General features: G+C 38.0%; 1 protein-coding gene across 2 annotated transcripts; it reads right to left on the bottom strand.

Annotated features, from left to right (window-relative positions):
• Positions 1–3,863: 3,863 nt before the first annotated feature.
• LOC5578623 (amidophosphoribosyltransferase) lies at positions 3,864–22,872 on the bottom strand. 2 transcript variants are annotated; one of them, XM_021839185.1, is made up of 5 exons: positions 22,676–22,872; positions 5,270–6,147; positions 4,850–5,205; positions 4,256–4,792; positions 3,864–4,035 (listed from the first exon to the last, which is right to left on the bottom strand). In XM_021839185.1, the coding sequence occupies exons 2-4, from the start codon at positions 6,144–6,146 to the stop codon at positions 4,298–4,300; spliced, it is 1,728 nt and encodes a 575-aa protein (XP_021694877.1). In that variant the 5' UTR covers position 6,147; positions 22,676–22,872; the 3' UTR covers positions 3,864–4,035; positions 4,256–4,297. The 2 variants fall into 2 exon arrangements, with proteins under 2 accessions (XP_021694877.1, XP_001657045.2); XM_001656995.2 differs by lacking the exons at positions 3,864–4,035; positions 22,676–22,872 and adding an exon at positions 21,526–21,795 and having other exon boundaries at positions 4,298–4,792.
• Between the last annotated feature and the right edge of the window lie 431 nt (positions 22,873–23,303).

The following is a 23,303-nucleotide window of genomic DNA, read 5'->3' as shown; positions in this document are numbered from 1 at the left end:
CAAAACTAATAAACAGCCAAAAAAATCAAAAACTAAAAATCGCATTGACAAAAATTTTAAAAAGTAAAACATTTCATATTTTTGCTTCATGCAAAATTGCTTTTACCGAAATAATTTCAAGCGGATTACATTACTCCTCAAGAAAAGTTCAAAACAAACATAACGCATGTTCGTTTGGCTCACACTTTGACAGCTCTCGCTGCTCGATTGGCTCACACTTTGACAGAAATGTCAGCTTCCGCGAATCTCTCTTATAAAGGATTTCTAATACACAGTATCCGTGCAATTGTGCCTTAGATTCACTTTATGAATGCCTAATTGCATCACATTAATTCTACACTCATCTGTGCATTAAAAGTTGATATACCATCATCGAATAATGTTTTACTGCATTGCACGAACAATGCTTTATTGTTACTTATAATGTTGGTATCCTATTGCCGCATAGGTGCCATTACCAAATGCTAAAACTGATTATAAATAAAACTGATTATATATAAATAATATATATATAAATAATAATATATATATATATATATATATATATAACTAAGTGTTCATTTTATCTGAAATGAATTTAATTTAATCGGTTCATCCATGCAACCGTTTTTTGGATCCTACATGACCGTATGGGCATTTTTATCTCGTAGGGTAACGGTCGTATTTTGGACCCTCTAAGGAAGTGATTTTACATTTTTGTCCCAATTAATAAATTGCACAGCGTAACCAAGTCAAATAACATACAAAAATGTAGAGAAAAACTTCCTCTATGAGATAAAAATGCCCATACGGGCATGTAGGATCCAAAAGGCGTCGAAAATAATTGAATTGTGATGCACTGTTTTTCATTATTTTGGACACACCAATACATTTTGGACCCTCAAAGTATATATTTTGGACCCCCGGCAATTTTTTATCGTTTGGCGACAAAGTCCACGGCACTGGTTGTATAATATGCTTGCCCATTAGAGTGATGCAAATTTCAAAATTTTTGCTCCCCTGAAAAGAGCCTTGCGGTCGAAATTACCATGTTGATGGTTTAATTTAAATGCACAACGCCACTTTATTTGTGCAGACTACACACTATGCTCATCTCAAACGGATTTTGTAGTGAGAATTACCATGGGGACCGCGTATTAGGGAGTCGGTAAAAATTACCATGTTTCGTGGTAATCGTAACAACATTTTTGAGTTATTCTGTGAACCATCATTTGCGTTTAAGTTGACAAAATTTGTGTAGTAAAATGAACTGTACGATTGTAGTACTTGTGACATCTTCCAGAGGTTGCTTAAACCATTTAAATTATGGTAAAAAGCATCCTCCCAAAATTTGAAATGATTTGGAAGAAATTTGACTGTGCACACGCCATTTGAAGTTTATATGGAGATTACTATGGAAAACGCCAACCTTTTGTGTTCAGCCCTCTATCTCTTTGTCATAATATTTTATGGAAAAGTGAACACACTCTTCTCATGTGAAATTCTTCCAGCTACAACTTTGCCGAAGACCACATTTTGATTGCACGTCAGGAAAAATTGTTTTTCATGATCATAAAGTGGGTTTGCCTTCAGTAAGCTTCACCAACTATTCGGCAGGCAACAGTGGTGCTCCTGGCGGGAAGAATAGATCAAAGTAATCCAGGCTACTATGTTCTACAGCAAAAAAGCAGTGTTGCTCTGAAGGTAATTGAATGATCATCTCAGCATGGTTTAGTAGACTTGCCCTTAAACAAAAAAGTTGTAAAACTCAACGGGGCACCCCCTAGATATGAGCCTTAGGGTAAGAAAAACGCTCTCTCAAAATTTCAACTCAATTGGTTGCTTCACCAGCTGGCGCATTCGATTTGAAGTTTGTATGGGATATTCGTCTCATATATATTGAAAATTGATCCTATGTCACTGTTTCGTTCCGTATACTAATTGTTCGCGTTCAAATAAGCCCAGAATGACAAATACACTAGTTGATACCCTAATGAACATAATTGCAGAAGGTTGTATCTGGATTTAATCTCATTTCCATTACTCTTTCAGTTGTTGAAAGTTAGGCTTAGATCAGCACTCCCGTGCAGTCACTTATATGCATGCGACATGTGCCTCAGCTCGCCCACGGTCATAGGTGGCTATGATGCGCTTAGTGGCTACCTCCAAGCTATGTTGAAGAAATACAAGCAGTGTTGCATGATATACTTCAGATAGTTAAAACACCAACTTTTTTAATTTTGATCATGGTACAATCTTCTACAATATTCTTCTCTATTACATCAAGAAGTGTTTTTGACATTCTGGGTCCAATTGAACGCGATCATCAATTTTCCTGAACCAAACAGTAGATGATGTGGTGTTGCTCATATGTTTGTGCTGAAAATCCCATATTAACTTCAATTCAAATGCGCCAGCTCATGGAACGACCAAATGAGCTGAATTTTTCAGAAAGGCTTCCTCTAACCCCAAGAAATAATCCTAGGGGGTGCCCCGTGGAATCATACAGCTTTATTTTTCTCCCATACTGAGCTGGGCCAGTCTAATGGTTTAGACTTTGAAATCAAGAATAACAATTTATCCTTACGTCCAAACAAAATATGGTCTTCGGCAAAGTTGTAGCTGGGAAAATTTAACATGGGAAGAGTGTGTTCGCTTTTTCATGTATTATTATGACGAGCAGATAGAGGATTTAACACAAAAGGTTTGGCTTTCCCATAGGAGTTTCCATATAAACTTCAAATGGCGTGTGCACAACCAAATTTCTTCCAAACCACTTCAAATTTTGGGAGAATGATTTTCATCATAATTGACACCGTTTAAGCATAGGGGAGCAAAAACTTCAAAATTTGCATCAGTCTATTGCCCATAGTCTAATCAATCGATTGACAATGGAAAAGCGAGGAAATTCTACGCTTTTAGTTCAGAAATTAGAAAAAAGTTTTTGTTTACATTTGAAAAATTTCTGACGTCTTCAATTTCTGCGTGTAACGTGTTGTAACGGTTGCATGGATGAACAGTAGAAGCATTAACCTAAGAATGCTAATGTCGCTGCTGTTCGTGTTACCAACATCTAGTTTGCCACGAACTGACAGCGTGAGTACCGGGCCTCAAAGTGTCAGATTAATTTTAAGAACCAAAATAACATCATGGTATAGAACAAACAATGAAAAACCATAATTTAAGGTAATAAAAATTGAAATCAGTTTTGTGACAACTACGCCATTAGCGTTCTACTACTAATAATTCTATTGGATGAACCGATTAAATTAAATTAATTTCAGATAAAATAAACACATTTTCCATGCACAAACGCTTGATGCAAGTGCGGAATGGTCCTATTTTTCCAAATGGCATGCGGATTATATTGGTTTTTCGATTTAAACTGGAAAATTTGCAGGAAAATGGCCCAGGGGGTCCAAAATATATAGAGGTCTAAAATATATTGGTTACCCTAGAGGAAGTTTTTCTCTACATTTTGGCATATTCTTTGACTTGGTTACGCTGTGCAATTAATTAATTGGAACAAAAAAAACTAAAATCACTTCCTTAAGGGGTACAAAATACGACCGTTACCCTATATTGCGCATTTCTTTCACCGCTGGACTGTCGCAGAAGTTTTTACAAGTGCGAAAATGCTAATAAAAATGTGCGATTGTATCAAATCGCGTCGATGTCTTCAGCGGGGTTATTCCTGGAAGTCCAAACAACAACCCCGCTGAAGACACCGAAATGATTCGATGCAATCCCGCACTTTTATTCACATTTTCGCACTTATGAAGCCGCACTTCGCAGTCCAGTAGTGAAAAAAAAAATACACAATAAAAAAAACCTGTTGTTCATACAGCTTTGAAGCATTCGGATAAAATCACCGCTCGTGTATGTTTAGTAAATTCTAGCCTTTATTCATATAGTCTTTCTATAAAATAGTCATTATAGATCTCAGATCGGACTTTTTCACTTTATGTTCCTAAATGTAGGCAATACGTCTCTATCCCATGACCGATAGCGAATCAAATATGTCATGACATAATTTTCATGACGAAACTTTAAATATTGTAAATTTTGCACCTTATCGGACGCGACGATTTGTAATCGTCGCCGGTGAAACCGTCGCCAAAATCGTCGCCAGCCAACCAGCCAGTGCGAATTTGACTTTTCACCAGTCTTACCAACATAACGACAAATCACCTCCTTTGATTCGTTTGCTAGCGACGATTTTGTCGGTTTGTTTGAAAGTTGGCGGCGCGTTTCGTTGTCAATGAAACAGACAATAACATAAAAAAAGTAAATTGGAAAGAAAAATCCTTCTCCCGCTTCACCAATCCAAGTCTTCGGGCAGTCCACCAGGGTAGTCTCCGGTCAGGCAGGCCGTACAGTGGCCCACCTTTTCCGGGTTGTTCTTCCGCATGTTCAGCTGAACAGCCTTCTGCAGTCCTTCCACACTGAGGTAGGCCAAACTGTCCGCACCGACATACTTGGCCAGTTCCTCCGGGTTCAGCTTGTTGCCGATCAGTTCCTCTCGCGTCGGAATGTTGATACCCATGTAGCACGGATACAGCAACGGTGGGCTGGCGATACGGATGTGCACCTCCTGTGCCCCCGCGTCACGAAGTAGCTTGATGATTGGTCCAATGGTGTTGCCACGAACGATGGAGTCATCGATGAGGACCAGCCGTTTACCGGAAACATTCTCCGAAAGAGCACCGAACTTCTTCGCCACACCGAGCTGCCGGAGCCGAGTCGAAGGCTGGATGAAGGTACGTCCGACGTAGCGATTCTTGCAGAGCACTTCAGCAAAGTGAAGGCCAGTCTGTTGAGGGAAGCTGTTAGAAACTGTTGAAGAGCGTATTCTTCGGTTACAAGTTACCTCTCTGGCGTAACCGTGCGCAGCAGCCGTTCCCGATTCCGGGACCGAGCTCACGATGTCCGCGTCTACGTACGCTTCGCGAGCTAGCTGCCTGCCGCACTGCAACCGCACCGAGTAAACCATCTGACCCTCGAAGATGGAATCCGACCGAGCGAAGTAGACGTACTCGAAGATGCAGAAGGCGTGGCGTCGGTTCTCCGGACACTCGACGATGTCGATCGTTTTGATTCCTTCGCGGGTCAGCTCTACGATTTCACCCGGTTGAACTTCCCTAACGTAGCGTGCTCCGATGGATAGGAATCCGCAGCTCTCGCTGGAGATGACCCATCCCTCGGCGGCCAGTTTGTCTACTTTTTCTGGGGAAAGAAAGTATTGGAAGTGAATTGAGAGGTTATGGTAGGTTTTTTTTCGTTGACGTACCTTGTCTGTAAGAACCAATGCTCAGGGGGACGATCTTTCCGATGCACAAAGGTCGATTTCCGTAGGGATCTCGCACTCCGTAGATTTTGTCTTTTAACATGATAACCAGGGAATATGAGAGAGGAGCCAACTGCATGAGGTGCTTGATGCGTGCGGGCCAATCAGGGCCGTCGTCTTCTCCGTCCGGCGGATTCAGACAGAGAGCTTGCGTGATCAGCTCGGAATCGCTGTGAGTCGATAGGCCAACACCTCGGGATAGAACATCCTTTCGCAAGCTTTCACAGTTTAGCAGTTCGCCGTTGTGTGCTACCGCCAACACTCCATGAGCCGTGTGGACTACGAATGGTTGGCAGTTGACTTCTTCTGAAGCCGCTGAGGTCGAGTACCTCGTATGACCGATACCCAGATTACCCTTTAATTTCTTCATTGAATCGTCAGTGAAGATATTGTTGATCATACCCATTCCCTTGTGGACGTTGAAGTTCTTAGCACATTTGCCTTCACTGGTAACGATACCAGCCGATTCTTGCCCTCGATGCTGCAGGGCTACCAACCCCAGGCAGATAACCTGCGAAATGTCGATCTGTGTGGGCCATTCACCCGTTGCAATCGCTCCGAATACACCGCATTCATGCGTCAAGCCAGACTCAGCGACTCCACGGCCAAGTCTTTTACCGGTTAGTTTGTACTTTTCCACTGCGCCATCATTACAGGCACTGGGAACACGTGGTACCGTGAACGCGTTGATATTGAGCATTTCATCCACGGTAGCGTGGTCGATCGATCGCTGTTCATCAGTGTTGTCTACAAGTTGTTGATCGTCTGCAGGCGATCGCGATGACGACGTCAACGCAGCCACTGATGACGGCGGGTCCATTCTGAAGCAAATCACAAGTAAAAAAATAAAATCATCAGTAACGAAGAAGTCTGATTCAATAAGAGCTATGTTGTGCATCAGCATCTTTCATGTGGACAAGAAATGCAGCCAAACGAGGCGAATTTGACCTGTTATCAAGCCGAGCTACTCGTGCAATCGCTGCACACGATGATTAGTCGCCGGTCGCATCGTGAGATCTTGTTATTGTTTGTTTACACGCGAGATTGCGACTGCGGCGTACAGTTTTGTTATGAGATCTTGTTCCATGGCAACGAACGTTCAGTGTGCTCCCCAAGGGATTGAAAAACATGTCTGCAAAATACGGGCAAAAGATCGGAAAATAATAACAAGCGGAATCGGCTTACTGTACGCCCTATCGGTGCTAGCGCAACAAACATCCCAGTAGACCATGGAGAAATGGTTACAAGTGCACTCATTTTACACACCGCAAATTGTTTACTTTCAAGTGGGCGCACGTACGCCACCAACTATCAGAACGCAGCCAACTGATACTGTTAGGCGAAATGGGGTGCCATTTTGCGTTACTGATGTTGTTGTCGTCAAAACGAAATTATCGGGAACAATATTTTTCTAGCATTCCGATCTGTGCAGATCAATATTGTATTTGCTAAAAATAACTCCAGTACAGTAATCAAATTATACGTCATTATTTCCACAAAGCATGTTTTCGTAAGTCGTTCCGCTGAAGACATCACAAACACATAAATCCAGCCTTGGGCAGATAAGACCGGAATCCACTGCGAGCATTGATTGTTGGGTTAACTTCGACCGACCATTCCTATCGGAGCGAGTTATGCTACGTGTCCTCCAGCATGAGTAATAATATGTTCCTATATGGAGATTCTTCCAGACATGCCGATTGCGTTCAAATTGGGTCATTGTACCTCCGGGTTTACGTGTGTTCTGATTAAGCATACATTATTGTCAAAACCGGAATAGATTTATTGGGTTGGCCCCTTTTTTTCGTGAAGCAATAAAGGCAGGTCATTGATAATGCTTGAGATTTTCAAGGCCTTCCCAAAAGCGTTAAGAATTTACACACTTAATTTTTTTTTTTTTGCGCTAAGACCAGAAACCGAAAGACCAAGGATTCAAAAGACCTGCAAGTTACGATTTAGAGATTTTTTTGGAATGATAATTTGAAATTTTCCCCTTTTTTTAATATTAGCAATTGTTAAACATTTATTCTGCGAGGTAGGCTGTAAAACTCGGTTATGAGGCATGACTGCCACATACTTGTAGAGGTAGTTTTCGACCCAAGAATACGATTTTAGCCAACTTTGTACAAAAATCCGAAAATTGGCATAGAATTCTTATAGATCGTAAATACAAGCTTTTCTCCTAAAAAAGCATTACTTCTCCTGCGAAACAAAGGTTAGATATCATATGATGCATTGAGAAAATAGTAAACGAGTTTTATTAGTTTATATGAAGAAGTCTTAGGTTGACGATTCATCAGATAGAGTATGAGTATACTTTCCATGACGGTTAGCGTTTAAATTTTCTTCAAAAATCTAAAACAATGTAAATAAGATTTGAAAAAAATAAAATCATACATTTTAACAAAGAGCTCATGTAGCATATAACATTACGGAGCCGTATAAATTAAAAAAGAGGATGTGACTTATTAGTAAAGGTGAAATAATTACTAACTGTAACGACACAATGATCATTTTTTCATTGCAAAATTACAAAGAATTAATACTACTCGTTTATTGCGAAGAACATGCTATATCAAAGTGACACTGAAGTGCATTCCAAACAACTTGATTTTGATCGTGATATCAAAGTTTTTAAATGGCGTGAATGATTATATCTTGACAGAATACTTGACATTAGTTTAATAACAAAATCATAAATTGATTTTTATCACTAAAATTTTAAGTACTATTCCAAAACTCATCATAAATCAATGAGAGGATAAACATGTAATCTTGTTGGGTTAATGACAGAATGTAGATAAGATAAAATGCATGAATGTAATAATGGATTTTATCAATCTGTTATAGTAATTATAACTATAATGCCTATGGTACTATAAAAAATTGAGTTGACACAACTCTATACTCAACGCATTTTGATCATCTGGCAACAATACTAAAACGTAAAATGTTCACGAAAATTTTGACATTATTAAGACACAGGTATTGAAGGACTCGTGATTTGCAGGGTGGACATCAGGGTTGGGAAAAATCTGAAATTCATTCTACAGTAGCCGAACAAAGCCAATCGCAGTCAGCGAAGGCAGTGAAACTCACGCCTATCGCTGCTGTAGGCAAAGAGCCTTGAAAATTGCAAAACACCCGTTGCTAAGGGCAAACCAAACTTACTGTACAAAAATGTTCTATTTCCCACTGCATTTTCCGCATTTAGAGCCTTCAATGACACTAACGATTTAAAAAATTCATGGTCCCACCATAGGCTACTTGATGAGATTCATGTTTTTGAACTACTGTACTGGGAAGCAACGTGATTTTCGCGAAATTCAAGCCTACTACTATTACCATTCCCAGCACTGGTGGACATTATCGATCTTCTAGGTAATCGACTTATGTCTCTAGGTTCGTTCGTATTTTATTGCATAGGACTTACTAGCTGCAATTACTACAGCTGTGATAAGTCATCAAAATATCAATTACGTTGTTTAAAGCGGCTTCCAATACATGAAGTGTTGAAGAAACTTGACTGTAGCTTGTAGATGGTATCTTTTTCAAGAAATCTGAAATATTCAATTGATAGAATTATAAATGTAGACAGCCATACATGATAAAAGGGCACACTGTGCACAACAAAAAAAAATGCAAGACAAAATTCGTTGTATTCAGTAAATAAAAAAACTCAGCGATGCATCTGTGTGTGTATAATGTTTGCTAATACCTCTATTGATTAATACGTTCACCTTTTGTAATTTAGCAGTTTCAACTTTCAACTATTTAACAGAATGTAGCTTAATTGCTAAATGTCAAAGAAAAGGTTTGATTACTGTTATTTATTTAAGATTCCATTTTACCTAGACAAAAGCACAGAGAACATTTATTTCCAAAACAATCATAGATAGCTGAGTTACAGTTGCTGTATGAGACTTCAATTAAAGTAATAATATTTTAGATTTGTTTTTTCAAATATTATTTACTTTGTTTTAGATTTTAAAAGAAATTCAAAGGTTAAGAGCCATGGAAGGTATTCTCATATTTTGTCTGATGGGTCGTCCACATAGGACTTCTTCATATAAAATATTAAAATTTGATTTATTTTTCATCGAATATTTTGAGGCAAGAATTTTTTGAAAGTTTCCACCATAAACTATAACCCTGTGAAGGAAAATTTTAGATTCATACAAGTTTGATGATATCGTGGTTCCAGGTATACGAGTTCGGTTTTTTCTTAGCTGCACGGCTGGTAGCGACTGAGTGCCTTTATAATAAGAACTTTCGAGACCTTATGCTTGAAAAAGGGACCAAACAAAAATAAATGAAGATAGGAAAAGAAAATCAGGTTTTGAGGTTACAGGAGCCCCTACATATGGTAATATGGAGGACTGGGGCTGCTCAAAATATAAAAAAGTTTGAAAATCTATTCTCCTATATCTTTTTTTTATCCTTACCACAAAAATAGAGTTTCGTGAAATTTAAAGGTGGCCCAAGGACAATGTATGTTTATATGGAAATTGCTATGGAGAAATTAAAAAAAAAATCCAAACACGTTAGTACTGGAATGTAAGTACACATTTATCATCCCATAGTAAAACATCATTATTCAAACCATAATAAAGAAATTTGCTGAATAGAGCAATTCAATCCGACGGATAAGAGGGGAGATATTCATGAATTTGTTTGCTATTATTTAGCTTCATATTGGATTATAACCAGTGCTGGGAATGGTAATAGTAGTAGGCTTGACTTTTCGCGAAAATCACGTGGCTCTCCCAGTACAGTAGTTCAAAAACGTGAATCTCATCAAGTAGCCTCTGTTGGGTGCACGAATTTTCTAAATCATGAGTGTCATTGAAGGCTCTAAATGCGGGAAATGCAGCGGGAAATAGAACATTTTTCTACAGTAATTTCGGGTTGCCCTTAGCAACGGGTGTTTTGCAATTTTCAAGGCATTTTCCTACAGCAGCGATGAGCGTGAGTTTCACTGGCTTCGCTGACTGTGATTGGCTTTGTTTGGCTACTGTAGAGTGAGTTTCAGATTTTTTCCCAACCCTGATTATAACCATGCGAACATGAGCATGAGCATGAGCATAGATGACCGTACAATTCGTAGTTACTACTACGTGATTGACCAGAGCAATCGATGTTGCACAGGGAATTAAGGGGACACGGGAGACCGTGTTATTTTTCCTATCTTTCGTCTCACTCTAACAATCATCATCAAAACTTTGTGGAAGCAAATCTCGAGTTTTAATGAACCGATAAAGCTGAAAATTTATCGGGTTGTGCACTACATATATAGAATCATAGTGATACATTTTCGCATCGATATATGAAGTGGTTCTTGGGATTTGCTTCTTGAAATGAATAGGGTGATTATGATGACGTCCCGTGCGGCCTTAATGAATGAGGCTTGGGATTAGCTTACCATTCTTCAATGTGCACAAATCGAGAGCTCAAATTTTAAAAGTCAATAACGGTGCCGGCCACGTCCTTACGGTCATCGAGGAAGGGAAGGAATGTTAGTTAGACAACCGTTGTTACTAGAGACCGAGTATACCTCTGCATCTCCACAGTTGTCATGGAAAGGTTATTGGGTTAGTGGGATAAGGTAAAGATCTGGAAGTTACCAATGGTTGGTGATGCGATCCATGATATAATCACGCCTAATCGAATTCGCGATATAATTCGATAAACGCATTGTACCCCGAACAAGTGTTCACCACTCGCCCACGCAATTGCAAGCAACTCGATCAATAGATCAAACACTACTAACGATCCACGGCGCTTTTTCATTTCACTACTCGACCTACGACATGTTTGATCCTGCCCTCATCACCCGCCCCCGCAGGAGCAAGCGTCAAGGTAGAAAGATCAAACAGGACTCTTGGATTATAATCCTGCGAACATTTACAAAAATCTCAAACAACATTGGCTCAAAAGGAATTTGTTGCTTGAGCAACATCCTTCATTAAGATTTGAAGAATGGGTTTTTACGATGGGATAATAAGTATGTACTTCCATTACAGTAATAACGTATTTTGAATTTTTTTTCAAAATTTCTTCATGGTTATTTCCATATAAACCTACATCGGAGGACTACTAAGGAAGATATGGGGGATTGGATTTTCAAACATTTTTAAATTTGGAATCGCCCTAATGTAGAAGCCCCGGTAGTATTTAAATCTTTTAGAACAGTAATTGTTAACAGAACCTCGTGTCATCGAATATCCTGGGACCCTCTGTAACATGAGCCTGAGAAAGCCAGGAATTGATTTGCAAACATTGAGGTTTGAAAATTCATCACGGAAGAGCCTCGGGAGTTCAAGAGCTTTGGTCAGGAATACATTCAAAGACTCGTCCAAAGATCATCCAGAGATTATTGTAAAGATGCATCAAGTGATTCTCTCAGGAATTCAGTTTGAAAATCATTAAATGATGCTATGCCAAAAGAAATTTCTTCGCGGTTTGCTATAGAAAATAATCCAACAATGGGATTACTCCGTTAATTCTCCCAGAAATTATTACGAGATTTTTTCGTAATTTTCATTCAGTTTTACCGATTTCTTCAATAATTATCATCTCAGAGCAAATAACTAGAGAAATATTCCTACAGCAATTCTTCCGATATAATATAGATAGGTTATTCCAGGGTTGAAAAAAATCATGTAGAGATTTTTTAAGGATTCAAACAAGTATTCCTCGAAAAGCTTTTTTATTTTTTCAGTATTACTTTGTGTCATTTTAGAACCACTCCTTCGGGAATCACCCTACAGATTATTATAGGAATTGTTCCATTATTATTTCTCAAAATCTAACAGGAATTCTTACAGAAGTTGTGGGATATAGAATCCACTGCGATGGGAGGTAGCAAAATAATGAATCGCAGCAATCGGTTTAGACGTGTTGGCATGCCTACTGTCACTTGCAGACTAGATGCATTCATACCTCACAGTCGAACCGACACTTGGCAGGGTAAGTTGTTTGAGCATTGCGTGGAGGGTGATTCCTTTCCCGTTGATAATCAAAACTCCACATTTTTTTATTTCATGATCCTTCTTTGCGTGAAAGTCGACCATGCGAAACAGACCGCGTTGAAATCTGATTATAGGTTCTGAAAATCTACGCGGTCATACGTCTGTCTTTCATTTTCTCTATATTTGGCATACATAAGTAAATGTATTGTAAAATATTACTTCTACAATCAGTACACCAAGCCACGCTATTTTTGTTGTAGGAAAGAAATTCTTCACAACCACAACCAGTAAGTACTGCTCATCCAGCAGTCTGAATCCATTGCTCAAATTTCAAATGAAATTATCGATTTATATATGCTGTCCCGTCAGCGGTTTTTACATGCTTTTTTGTAAACTATTGATGATATTTTTCTTTGATGTTTGCAAAAAGCATAATTGAGAAATACAAACTCTTCTGTCAATAAGCATTGATAAAAAACACGCTCAACGTTATTGTATTTGAAATTTCGCACAAAAACACAAATATAATTCTTAAACTTTTCCTCTTTTCTCCAAAGGGTACTGTGCGGTCACATACCCCATAAAGCAATACTTGGACATTTGCGGATCAGTCAATACGATCTTAGCTTCTAATTTGACATTTGCAAACAACTAAAACAACTAAATCGATACATTCTCATTTTTCCGTCAATTGAAATTGTTGCTCCTTTTTCCCGTGGCAAATAGCAAGGCTGAAGCCTTTTCAGATCTGACATTTGCACATAGCAAAACAACGAGATCGACAAATTTTTACTTTTAAATAGCGGACATTGCCGAGGCTCCACTTCCCCACGGCAAACAACACGCTTTTATCCTGTGATCTGACCTTTGCGCATAGCAAATCAACAAGATCATCAAAATATAGCTTTTTGACAGCGGACATTGCCGGGTCTCTTCTTTCCCACGGCAAACAACACGCTAAAGTTTTCTGATCTGACATTTGCACGTAGCAAAACAACAAGATCAATAATTTCTAGCTTTTCAATAGCGGACATTGCCGGGACTTCTTCCCCCAGGCAAACAACACGCTGTAAGCATCTGATCTGACATTTGAATATATCAAAACAACAAGATCAACGAACTATAGCTTTTCGGCAGCGGACATTGCCGGGGTTCCTGTTTCCCCATGGCAAACAACACGCTGTAAGCTTGCGATCTGACATTTGCTTATAGCAAAACAACAAGATCGACTCAACCAGCCGCTTTTCTGAACACTTTTTTACACCATGCGCCATCGAAACTTCTCGGTTTGTCTTGTATGTGGGAAACTTTAATCACTACACTTTTTTTTTGCACTAACGGAGAACCAAAATTTGCACAAGCTGTTTTTTTCTCTTTCACCTTGTCTATTTCACTTAGCAACGGTGCAGGGTGATTCCTCCCATTGAATATGAAAATAAAGGCCAGGTATCTTTTCGCTGAAAAGCAGAAAACTGGCAGGGTCGCCAATGTGGAGTTTTGATTATCAACGGGAAAGGAATCACCCTCCACGCAATGCTCACACAACTTACCCAGCCAAGTGTCGGTTCGACAGTGAGCTATGAATGCATCTAGTCTGCAAGTGACAGTAGGGATGCCAACACGTCTAAACCGATTGCTGCGATTCATTATTTTGCTACCTCCCATCGCAGTGGATTCTATATCCCACAGAAGTTTTAATTATAAATTCAACCGGGGATTTCTCATACATCTCTCCAAAAATCCTGAGTTCATTCAAACATTTCGTGGATAATTTTTGAAATAAATTCTCAGTTGATACTTCAATTTAGTACTTCGTTTGAGGTTGAAAACCACAAAATGGTACAGCAATGCTTCTTGTTATTCCTTCAAGAGCTCCACTCGAGATTTTACAGAGATATTATTTAGAAAATCCTATAGAAAATTATGGGTTTTGTTGAATACATTTTCCAGGAATCGTAGGAAATCATCATCTGTTTTACCAGAATCAGAGATATATTTTAGATTTAACTTAGAAGTTTCCACCGTTTTTTTTTTTCAGGGATGAATATTTTGAGAACTTTTTAGGACATTTTTGGAAGAAAATGTTGAACAATTCCTAAAGGAAATTTGGGGAAAATCTCTCATATCTTTGAAAAAAAAAAAACCTGGATGAAATCTTCAAGATATCTTTAACAAAAATCTGGGATGAATTATTTATGAATTTTCTGACGGAATCGCTCAATGAACTCCTGAAGATTTTTTTTAATTTTTAACTAGAGGAAACTTTAAATAAACACCTGAATTTCACTCTCATCCTAAGAAATCCTCACAGAAGTTTTTAGAAAGTCCATCTGAGAGATGGCGGGTGGATTATCTGATGAATCTTAATTGGAACCTGGTTTCTGATTGGTCTCTTTCTGATCACGTTTTTCAGGCATGAGCTCTCTTAGTTTATATTTTATGATACTTAGTAACCTGTCAATTGTATGTTAGCTGTTAGCATAGCGCCCCGGGCCACGAAGGCCCTAGCAACGTCACTGAATAGACCTTCAAGAATTCAAACTGGATTTTTATTAGGACAATCCCAGAAATTACTTCAGAGACCACCTTTCTAAAATTCCATCCAGGATTTCGTCCAAGATAACCGTTTAGGACATTTTCATGAGCTCAAGCAATAATTTCTCTCCTGATTTCCTAGCGTTTCTTCCAGAATTGTGGTCCAGAACGCCAGTTTTTTTATAGATTTCAACAAGAAATTTCTCTAAGGATACCTTCGGAAATTACTCCAGAGATATGTCTTTAATGATTTCTATAGAAAAAATCAGCAAAAATTCTTTGCGAAATTTCCTAACCTACACACTAAGTTCCTACGATGAATTTCACCATAATCTCAACAGCTGAACAGTTCGGTGAAATAAAACACCGTAATTTCGTCGAAATTTTACGGATTCCGGTGAATGTTCACCGAATACTGTGAAAATTTACCGTACTCCGGTAATTTATTTTACCGAACCGTTCAGCTGTTGAGATTTCACAGGAATACGTCAAATAATTTAAGTGTGTAGTTGTCAAAGAATTGTTTCAGGAATTTTCCAATGAATATCTCCAGGGAATCGTCAAGGATATTTTTAAGCTATTATCGGAAAAATCACTGCAAATAGGAAATAACAACTAACACAAATCCTGTATTAATCTCTGATGAATATTTTCATTTTCTTATGGACTTTTACAAGGGTCTCTGAAAAAACTATCTTATTTCCAGGCTTGATAGAAACTCCTCTGCGATGCAAAGAGGAGGCGATTTTGCCGTTTTTCTGAGGAGAAAAAAATAAACTCAAAATTTTCAACACAGATCCTCAAGCTATTCGAGTGAGAGTGCAAAAAATGCGAGGATTTTTTCAGGTACTCTCTCTCTTGTTGCGATGCTCACCATCGCTCACACTTCAAACGAACTCTTGAGTCCGCCGCCCGAACAGACAGTCCTCGAGGAGTAGTAAGAGCACCTTTTTTTTGATGGAATTTTACTCTGTTGTGTTTTGTGCTGCATCTTCCTCGCTCATTTTTCGTTGCCTCTCTGCTTAGCATTTTTTCGCTCCCGCACAAAGAGTCTGCTCTAGAGTATGTCACCGAACTCTGATGATGTTGAGGAGAATTATCAAGCCTGCTTATTTCTGAGTAAGTCCTAGATGAGGTTTTTCTAGATGAATTACTAAGATGATTGTTGGGAAATTAATCAATGGAATCTCTAGATAAATAAATATCCTGGATGCATTCCTTCAAAAATACTAAACAAAATCCCTGAAAAAAAGTCGTCTAGAAATGATCGGAATAATTACTGAAGTATCCACTGGTGTTTAATCTCTAATGAAGTTTTAAAAATCCATGGAAATTTAGTTAAAACATTGCCCGAAAATTATTTGGAAGAGCTGCATGAGTGATCATAGATGACATATTGTAGAAATTTTAAGAAAAAATTCTAGATGAATTTCTGATCTTAATTATGTATCATCGGTAGAATTTATTGTGAAATTCCTGGAAGAGTTTTTAATAGATTTCCAGAAATAATCTCTGATTTTTTAAAGCATTTTCTGAGATGAACCGTATATGAATTCATGTAGAAAATGGCTGCAGAAATTACTGGAAAAATCTACGTAGGATCTCTTAGAAGAATTGGAAACTCCTTCAACGAATCTCTTCAAAAATTCTGGAATAAATCTTTAAGGAGAATAAACCCAACTGGGATATTCTTGCTAGAACTCCTGTTGGGATCTTTGGAAGATCTGCTAGATTCGGTGAAAAACTGGAATTAGTGGAAAATATCTGAAGAAAATCCTTGAATAACATTTTAGAATTTTTTCTATATTAATTTTTATTATTATCAGACAGATTTTGAACGGGTTGATCTCTCCTGTGGAAATTCCTGGTTAGGTATTTTGAATTAGAATTCACAACCAGGAGAAGGGAAATAGTAATAAATAGACAATTGGGTCCTAAAATTTTTAATGAAATCTTGTTTTTATTTAATAACACGAAAAAGCATGTCACTGTAACTACTTTAGCATTTTTTCCCGCTCAAATAATGGCTATATCATGTTTAAACTTTAATTTAAAAATTTGGTCCATAAATGAACCTTGACACTTTTGATCATGTTTGACGTTCGCTTAGTCGACAAAAACACCACAGGGGTTTTGGATCGACCACTGGGGTTGTTCCTATCTGACATTTCGTAAGGGACACGGAAAACAAAATACGCCCAAAATTTTAGTTTAAGCCAAAGGGTGTGACAAAATCTAATAAAAATGTTTTTGGGCTTAAATTAACGGAAAACATTATAAAATTGAGTAAACATGTGTTTTTGGCCTAAACTTAAGCGTTTGGCACTAAAATTGGGACAGGGCTTTAGGACCCAATTGTATGTTAGCATAGCGCCCCTATTTTTAAGGGCCTCAGAATTTGACCCCGCCCCGGGTCATGAAAGCCCTAGCTACGCCACTGAATAGACCTTCAAGAAATCAACCTGGATTTTTATTAGGACAATCCCAGAAATTACTTCAGAGACCACCTTTCTCAAATTCCATCTAGGATTTCGTCCAAGATAAACGTTAAGGACATTTTCATGAGCTCAAGCGATAATTTCTCTCATGATTTCCTAGCGTTTCTTCCAGAATTGTGGTCCAGAACGCTAGTTTTTTTTTTCAGGATTTCAACAAGGAATTTCTTTAAAGATACCTTCGGAAATTACTCCAGAGATATTTGTTTTACGATTTCTTCAGAAAAATCAACAAGTATTCTTTGAGAAATTTCCAAGAAAGTTTTTAAAGAACTGATCCAGGAATTTTTCAAGGAGTATCTCCAGGATATCGGAAAATGATATTTTTAAGATATTATCGGAAAAATACCTGAAAATGGGAAATAACAACAAAATAACAAATGACCATATAGGATCTCCTAGAAGAATTGTAGAAGGGGTTCCTGGAAAATCCTTTAACGAATCTCTTCAAAAATTCTGCAATAAACCCTTAAGGGGAATAACCCAACTGGGATATTCTTGGTAGAACTCATGTTGGATTGGAAGATCTGCTAGAGTCGGTGGAAATCTAAAATTGGTGGAAAATATCTGAAGAAAATCCTTGAATAGCATTTTAGAAATTTTTAATTTTTATCAGACAGATTTTGAAAGGGTTCATCTCTCCTGTGGTAATAGTGATAAATAGACCATTTTGGTTAAAAAAACAAGTCCGGAGACCTTCCAATAAAAATAGAGACTTTTTAATGACTTGTATTAAAATAGAGACCAAGTTTTAAGTGTTAAGTCTCTAAAAAGAGACCTGCTATTGGCTCTGTAGCTGAGACCTTACAAGCTTGCAAGATGTCAAACAGAGTTCAGGTCGTTTTATTCTCAGACTTAACATAAGGCAGCAATTACTAGCTTGGAAGCTTTGAGCTTTGAAGCACAGTGATGGAAATTACCTTACCTTAAGCTTGAGCTTCTAAGCACAGTGCTGGAAATGTTCACATCACGAGCACCTCACGAGTGTAAACCAACTCATAACAAAACTGACAGACTGGCAAACAGGCTTGGTGTGAGTAAGTACGCATCCACCTGCTTAGGAGAGCATACGAAAAGGAATAGCGAAAAACAAGAAAGAAATTGAGAAATCCATGGCAGGAGCTATGGAGGAATCTTTGAACAATTAGTTGAGAAATACTCGAAACAATCTTTGAAATTCCTGAACATATGATTTTAATAACTATTGGGAAAACTTTTAGAAAAATCATAGGACAATTTTTAAAGAAAGATCAGGAGAAAAAAATCTGAATAACCATAAGATTTCCGGAAGAATCTGTCGTAATCTTTAGAGCAGTTCCAGAACCAAAACCTGGAGAAACCTTCAAAGCAGTTCTTTTAAGTAGACGACTGAACAGTCAAATAGGAATTCATGGAAGGATTTCAAAAAGAATTGATGAAATAATTTAGAATGGATATTCAAAATATATGATCATTACGTGCATGTTATGGAGGATTACCAGACCGTATCCCCATTATTGATACGATCTAGCATGAGTTGAGACCTGAAAACCATTGATAGAATCCTCGAAGAAGTTCTTGTAGGAATCTCAGGTTCAATTTATTTGATGGATGATTCTAATGGGATTCCACAAAGTAACACATTAAGTTTTCTACATTTATAGTAGGCTTCATGAGACGAGAGTACATTTGCTTATCTTCTGAAGAAATGACCAGAAAAAACTTTGGGAAAAAGTCCTGCATGAATCCATGGAGATATCTGAATGTATATCTGTGGAAATCGCTGAAGAATTTTTAGAAAAGTAATCGACAATGGATCATTAAAATAACCAAAACGGCCGCTATGGAAAGCATAGATAGTGCCACCGTAACCTTGTGTGTTTGACAGAACAGCAATGTTGTCGGAATGTTAAATCCCAGATACAGTGGCGCCTTTGTTTTCATGCGGTGAGCACCGACAAAAACTTTCTTCAATGATCCATTCTTTTTACCGAACTATCATGACAGTTGCTCACAGTGCAGCGAAAACATCACTATCAAAGGAACCGTTTTTTTTACGCCGAACATCGCGCACATTGATGCGCACAAGTTTTTTTTTCTCAGTACGACGGAATAAACTTTGTTCAATAAAGAAGTACGAACGTCAATAGTGTACATGAGTGCCCGGTGAAGTAAGTCACACAGGAAGGCTGGAAGAAATTTGAATCGTAAAGTGGCGTGGCTCAGTCGATCGCTAATCAGATTCCGTTCGGTTCGTCTTCGTCCAAGCAATTTCGGTCAAAAAGTGCAAAGTGGATAATGGATCATTAAAATAACCAAAACGGCCGTTATGAAATGCATAGATAGCGCCACCGTAGACTTGACAGAACAGCAATCCCATATACGGTGATGCCGCTGGTGATGCGGTCAGCGCCAAATGGTCCATTGAACTGAATTTTTTTTTATCGAAATACAGTAGTTTTATTGCATTTTCAGTGTACAAGTGGACGAACCATAATAGCTTTCACGAATTTACACTTGAAAAAATAATCTATGTTGCAGGTTGGTTTGAAAATCCACCGTAGTGGAACATTTTAAGTTTGATAGGACGAATAATAGCGCTTTACGATTAAGTAGATCAAAACCCTACCTAGGATTGCATGTCGTCTTAGTTTTTTTCTGCCAAAGAAATAATTTTCCATATGAGAAATTTTATTTTACTTGAAACTTGATATCTGTTACAAAAAGTAGATAATATTGTGTTATATTCTCCAATAAATCTATAGGGTTATTGCTAAATGTTAGTGTTGATGCTACTACAAGTACTCTGTTATTAATTGTTTTATAAGGAATAACTTTAGGTCAAAACATTCTCTGAAGATCCTTCCAAAGTTTTATCCACATTTTTTTGAAGTTAATTCTTTAGGGATTTTTGGGGATTCAATTTCCTAGACAATACCTTATAGGAACTCATATAGAACTCTTCGAAATCCTTAACTCTTTGCAGAATAAATGGCTGAAGTTCATAAGAATTTTAGAAAGAATTTCCGAGTAACCTGTGGCGAAATTTTATTATTAATTTTCATTTAATTGAAGTATCGTGTGACTTCAAAATTTTGCAGGTAATTCTTTTGGGATTTTTTGGATTCAATTTCATAGACAATACCTTAAATGAATTCGAAATCTTCGAAATCCTACTCATTCCAAAATAAAAGGCTGAAGTTTATTCGAATTTTAGAAAGCAATCTGTGGCGAAATTTTTGAACAGGTTATTCGAGGGAGTTTCTAAAATTTCCGAAAAAAAAGTAGTAGCTGATTAATACTTCAATCAGCTGCAGTGAAGTGTATAAACAGAATTTTAACTATATAAGCTGTCATGCAGCTACTAATGTTACTTGGGTAGGATACAATCATGTGAATGGGCCGAAAATTGGTGCTTTTAACACAAGTGAAAACAAAAACTTAAATTTGACTGAAAAATCCGGAAATTGAGACAAGCCCAATCCTCATACACATTTTATCAATGATTTATCAGACTTATAACGCTTTTTTTTAATTTTCATGAGTTTTACCCACTGTTCAATAGGAAACGACATTTATTTTATAAATATTTTTTAAATTCTAATAAGAATACTAAGTTGGTGAGGTAGGTCACGTTCCAGTTTGAAGAAAAAAAGATGTTTCCAAGGTAGTGGAATTGTACATGTTTTGGGTAGTAATTTAGTTAATGAAGAAATTTTCATAAAATTTACTTGATATTTTTTAACAGGATATTAACATGTTTTTGATGCAACGTTGTAATTTTCTTATTTTTAATTTGCATGCAACTAAATGAAACAGTTCATCGTTGACCACAACGCACTACCTATCACTCAAAGAGTGGCCTTGATCTGTCAACTCATCTATCATGAGAACACGATCATAGGTCGTTTAACTAGTCCTATCTGCTCCGCACGTTCACATGGTGATGTAGAACTCCTTTCAGAGTACGTATAGCTACTCAACCAACCAGTTCAAGTTTGAATACGACGAGCTTAATTTTCTCCACTTATGCTCAATGTCACTCACAGTCACGTATAGATTTTTTGGAGCAAGATCCAAACTCGCACGATGCTCACGTGCCACTGAGGCTATCCAAAATATTTACAAATTCAAACACATTCCTCACAAAAGCTTTGCACAACGCTCTCACATGCAAATGACTTCCAAACAATCGATCGAAATACAAAACTAGTTTTACCTCGAGGAAAAAAAAACTCTCAAATATAGAATTCCAGCTCCGATAATTGAGTTCGAAAGTTTTTCTGGTCACGGCCGAAATCCTTTAACACAACACTTTGATCTCTATCGTTTCGTTCACCACAAGCACCACTTGATATACCCTCGATCTTCACTTAACCGAGTTCAAACTGACAATAACTGATTTGTGGAAATCACTCTTAACATATTTAACGCGATCAACCGATCCTCAACCCGGCAACGGCGATCAGTCAGGACGACGATCACAGGCGAATGCCGTCGTGTGTGCTCTTTCTCCGCTGTCGATTGGTCCTTTTTTGCTTCTGGCGAGAGAGCGATCAAGATGTGTGAAACACAACACTCTCTCGCTGATTAAAATCACGTGCGAAACGATTCAAGGATAATCTTTCTCGCGAAATCACTTTATGAGCAATGGGCAATAAAATAAATCATTCATCTGCATTGGTTTGGTCTTCAAAGCCTTCAGGCCATTCTTCCTTCGATCGAAGGTGGCCATGTGTTGGTTCTAGGTTCTAGCGCGCCTACTATAATTATGCACTCTCACCTATACGCACCCTTCGCTCATTTCTCTCTCACTTGACTCACACACTTTTCGTTCGCCGTGAGAGTGTGTTGGTTGCACAGGGTTGCACTTCTCACTTGTTTATTTCCCCGCCCCCTCTCGCATACCTACGGCGCATACCAACAAGTACAGCGTGGGGCTTATCAGCGCCAACGGGTTAAATGCTAGATTTCATAAACAATTTTGAATTACTGTCCCTGAATCAGCAGAACCGATCGCGATCGAGGTCGTAGCGGTTGGTGATTATAGGGCTCAAGTGTCAAATTGTTGCGACTGTAAATAGCATCGGATTCGATTGGTAGCTAACTGGTGGAATGTTTGCCCCCTTTGGAATCTACTAGGCACAAACACATCGCTAGGCGGCGACATGAGGCATAGGTTAGTTGCGAAACTAGCCGACAACTATCACGCCGGTAATCGCCAATTGAAACTTATCACAACAGTGCCACTATCTGTTTGTTTGTCTAATAGATCGCATGTCACCACACCATCAACATAGATATCTTCGAATCGCAATGCGATGATCGTTCGAGTGGAAGCGATCATATTCCCCTGTATTTATACTTACGGATCAAAATTTCACGATATCGTATCACAATTTACACTGCACAAGTATCACTCGTCGAAAACAATCGATTTGAGCTTCTTCCAGGCTTTAATCACGGCCTAAATGGCTATAAATAGGGTGCTGGTTTGATTAGCACATGGCTTTGGGCTAGAGGTTTTGCAAAAACTAGTTTAAGTGGGCTCGCACACTACCAAGAAGGGTCTGCTCGTTTCGTCAATACCTATGGGTATTTATTGATGGGTGTAGAAGGATGGTTTTGTAATCCGTCATCTTATACTGCACACTCCGGACAAGTGGCCAAGAGCATATTTCTATGTTTGGTTTAGTTTGGGAAGTATTGAAATCTTAATTATTATACATTGAACGAAACCATTGATAAATGCTAGATTATGTCAAAAAAAACCGTAGTCCTACGTCAAATTTGATGCTGTCTATAGGTAAGATAGTTTGGTCATGTGGATTTGAATTTTGTCGAAACTACCTAGGATTCACTTGGATTATCTACGATTGGATAACCTAGAAGCAAATTTGTTATTTAAACATTTTGATAGATTTGTTTCAAGTTCTGAAACAGTTATTAAATTTCGCATGGCATATATATGGTCAGATTTCACCAGAAAACTATACA

This window comes from Aedes aegypti, chromosome 1 (assembly GCF_002204515.2).
Source record: "Aedes aegypti strain LVP_AGWG chromosome 1, AaegL5.0 Primary Assembly, whole genome shotgun sequence".
NCBI classification, from domain to species: Eukaryota; Metazoa; Arthropoda; class Insecta; order Diptera; family Culicidae; genus Aedes; species Aedes aegypti.
Note: the sequence above shows the minus strand (reverse complement) of the source record. Positions and strands in the feature narration are given on the sequence as shown.

Coding starts and splice junctions, on each gene's coding strand:
- LOC5578623 (XM_021839185.1), bottom strand. CDS start 6,146: ATGGACCCGCCGTCATCAGTGGCTGCGTTGACGTCGTCATCGCGATCG. Junction 5,206..5,269: donor CATTGGTTCTTACAGACAAG/GTACGTCAACGA, acceptor TTCTTTCCCCAG/AAAAAGTAGACAAACTGGCC. Junction 4,793..4,849: donor CGCACGGTTACGCCAGAGAG/GTAACTTGTAAC, acceptor TTCCCTCAACAG/ACTGGCCTTCACTTTGCTGA.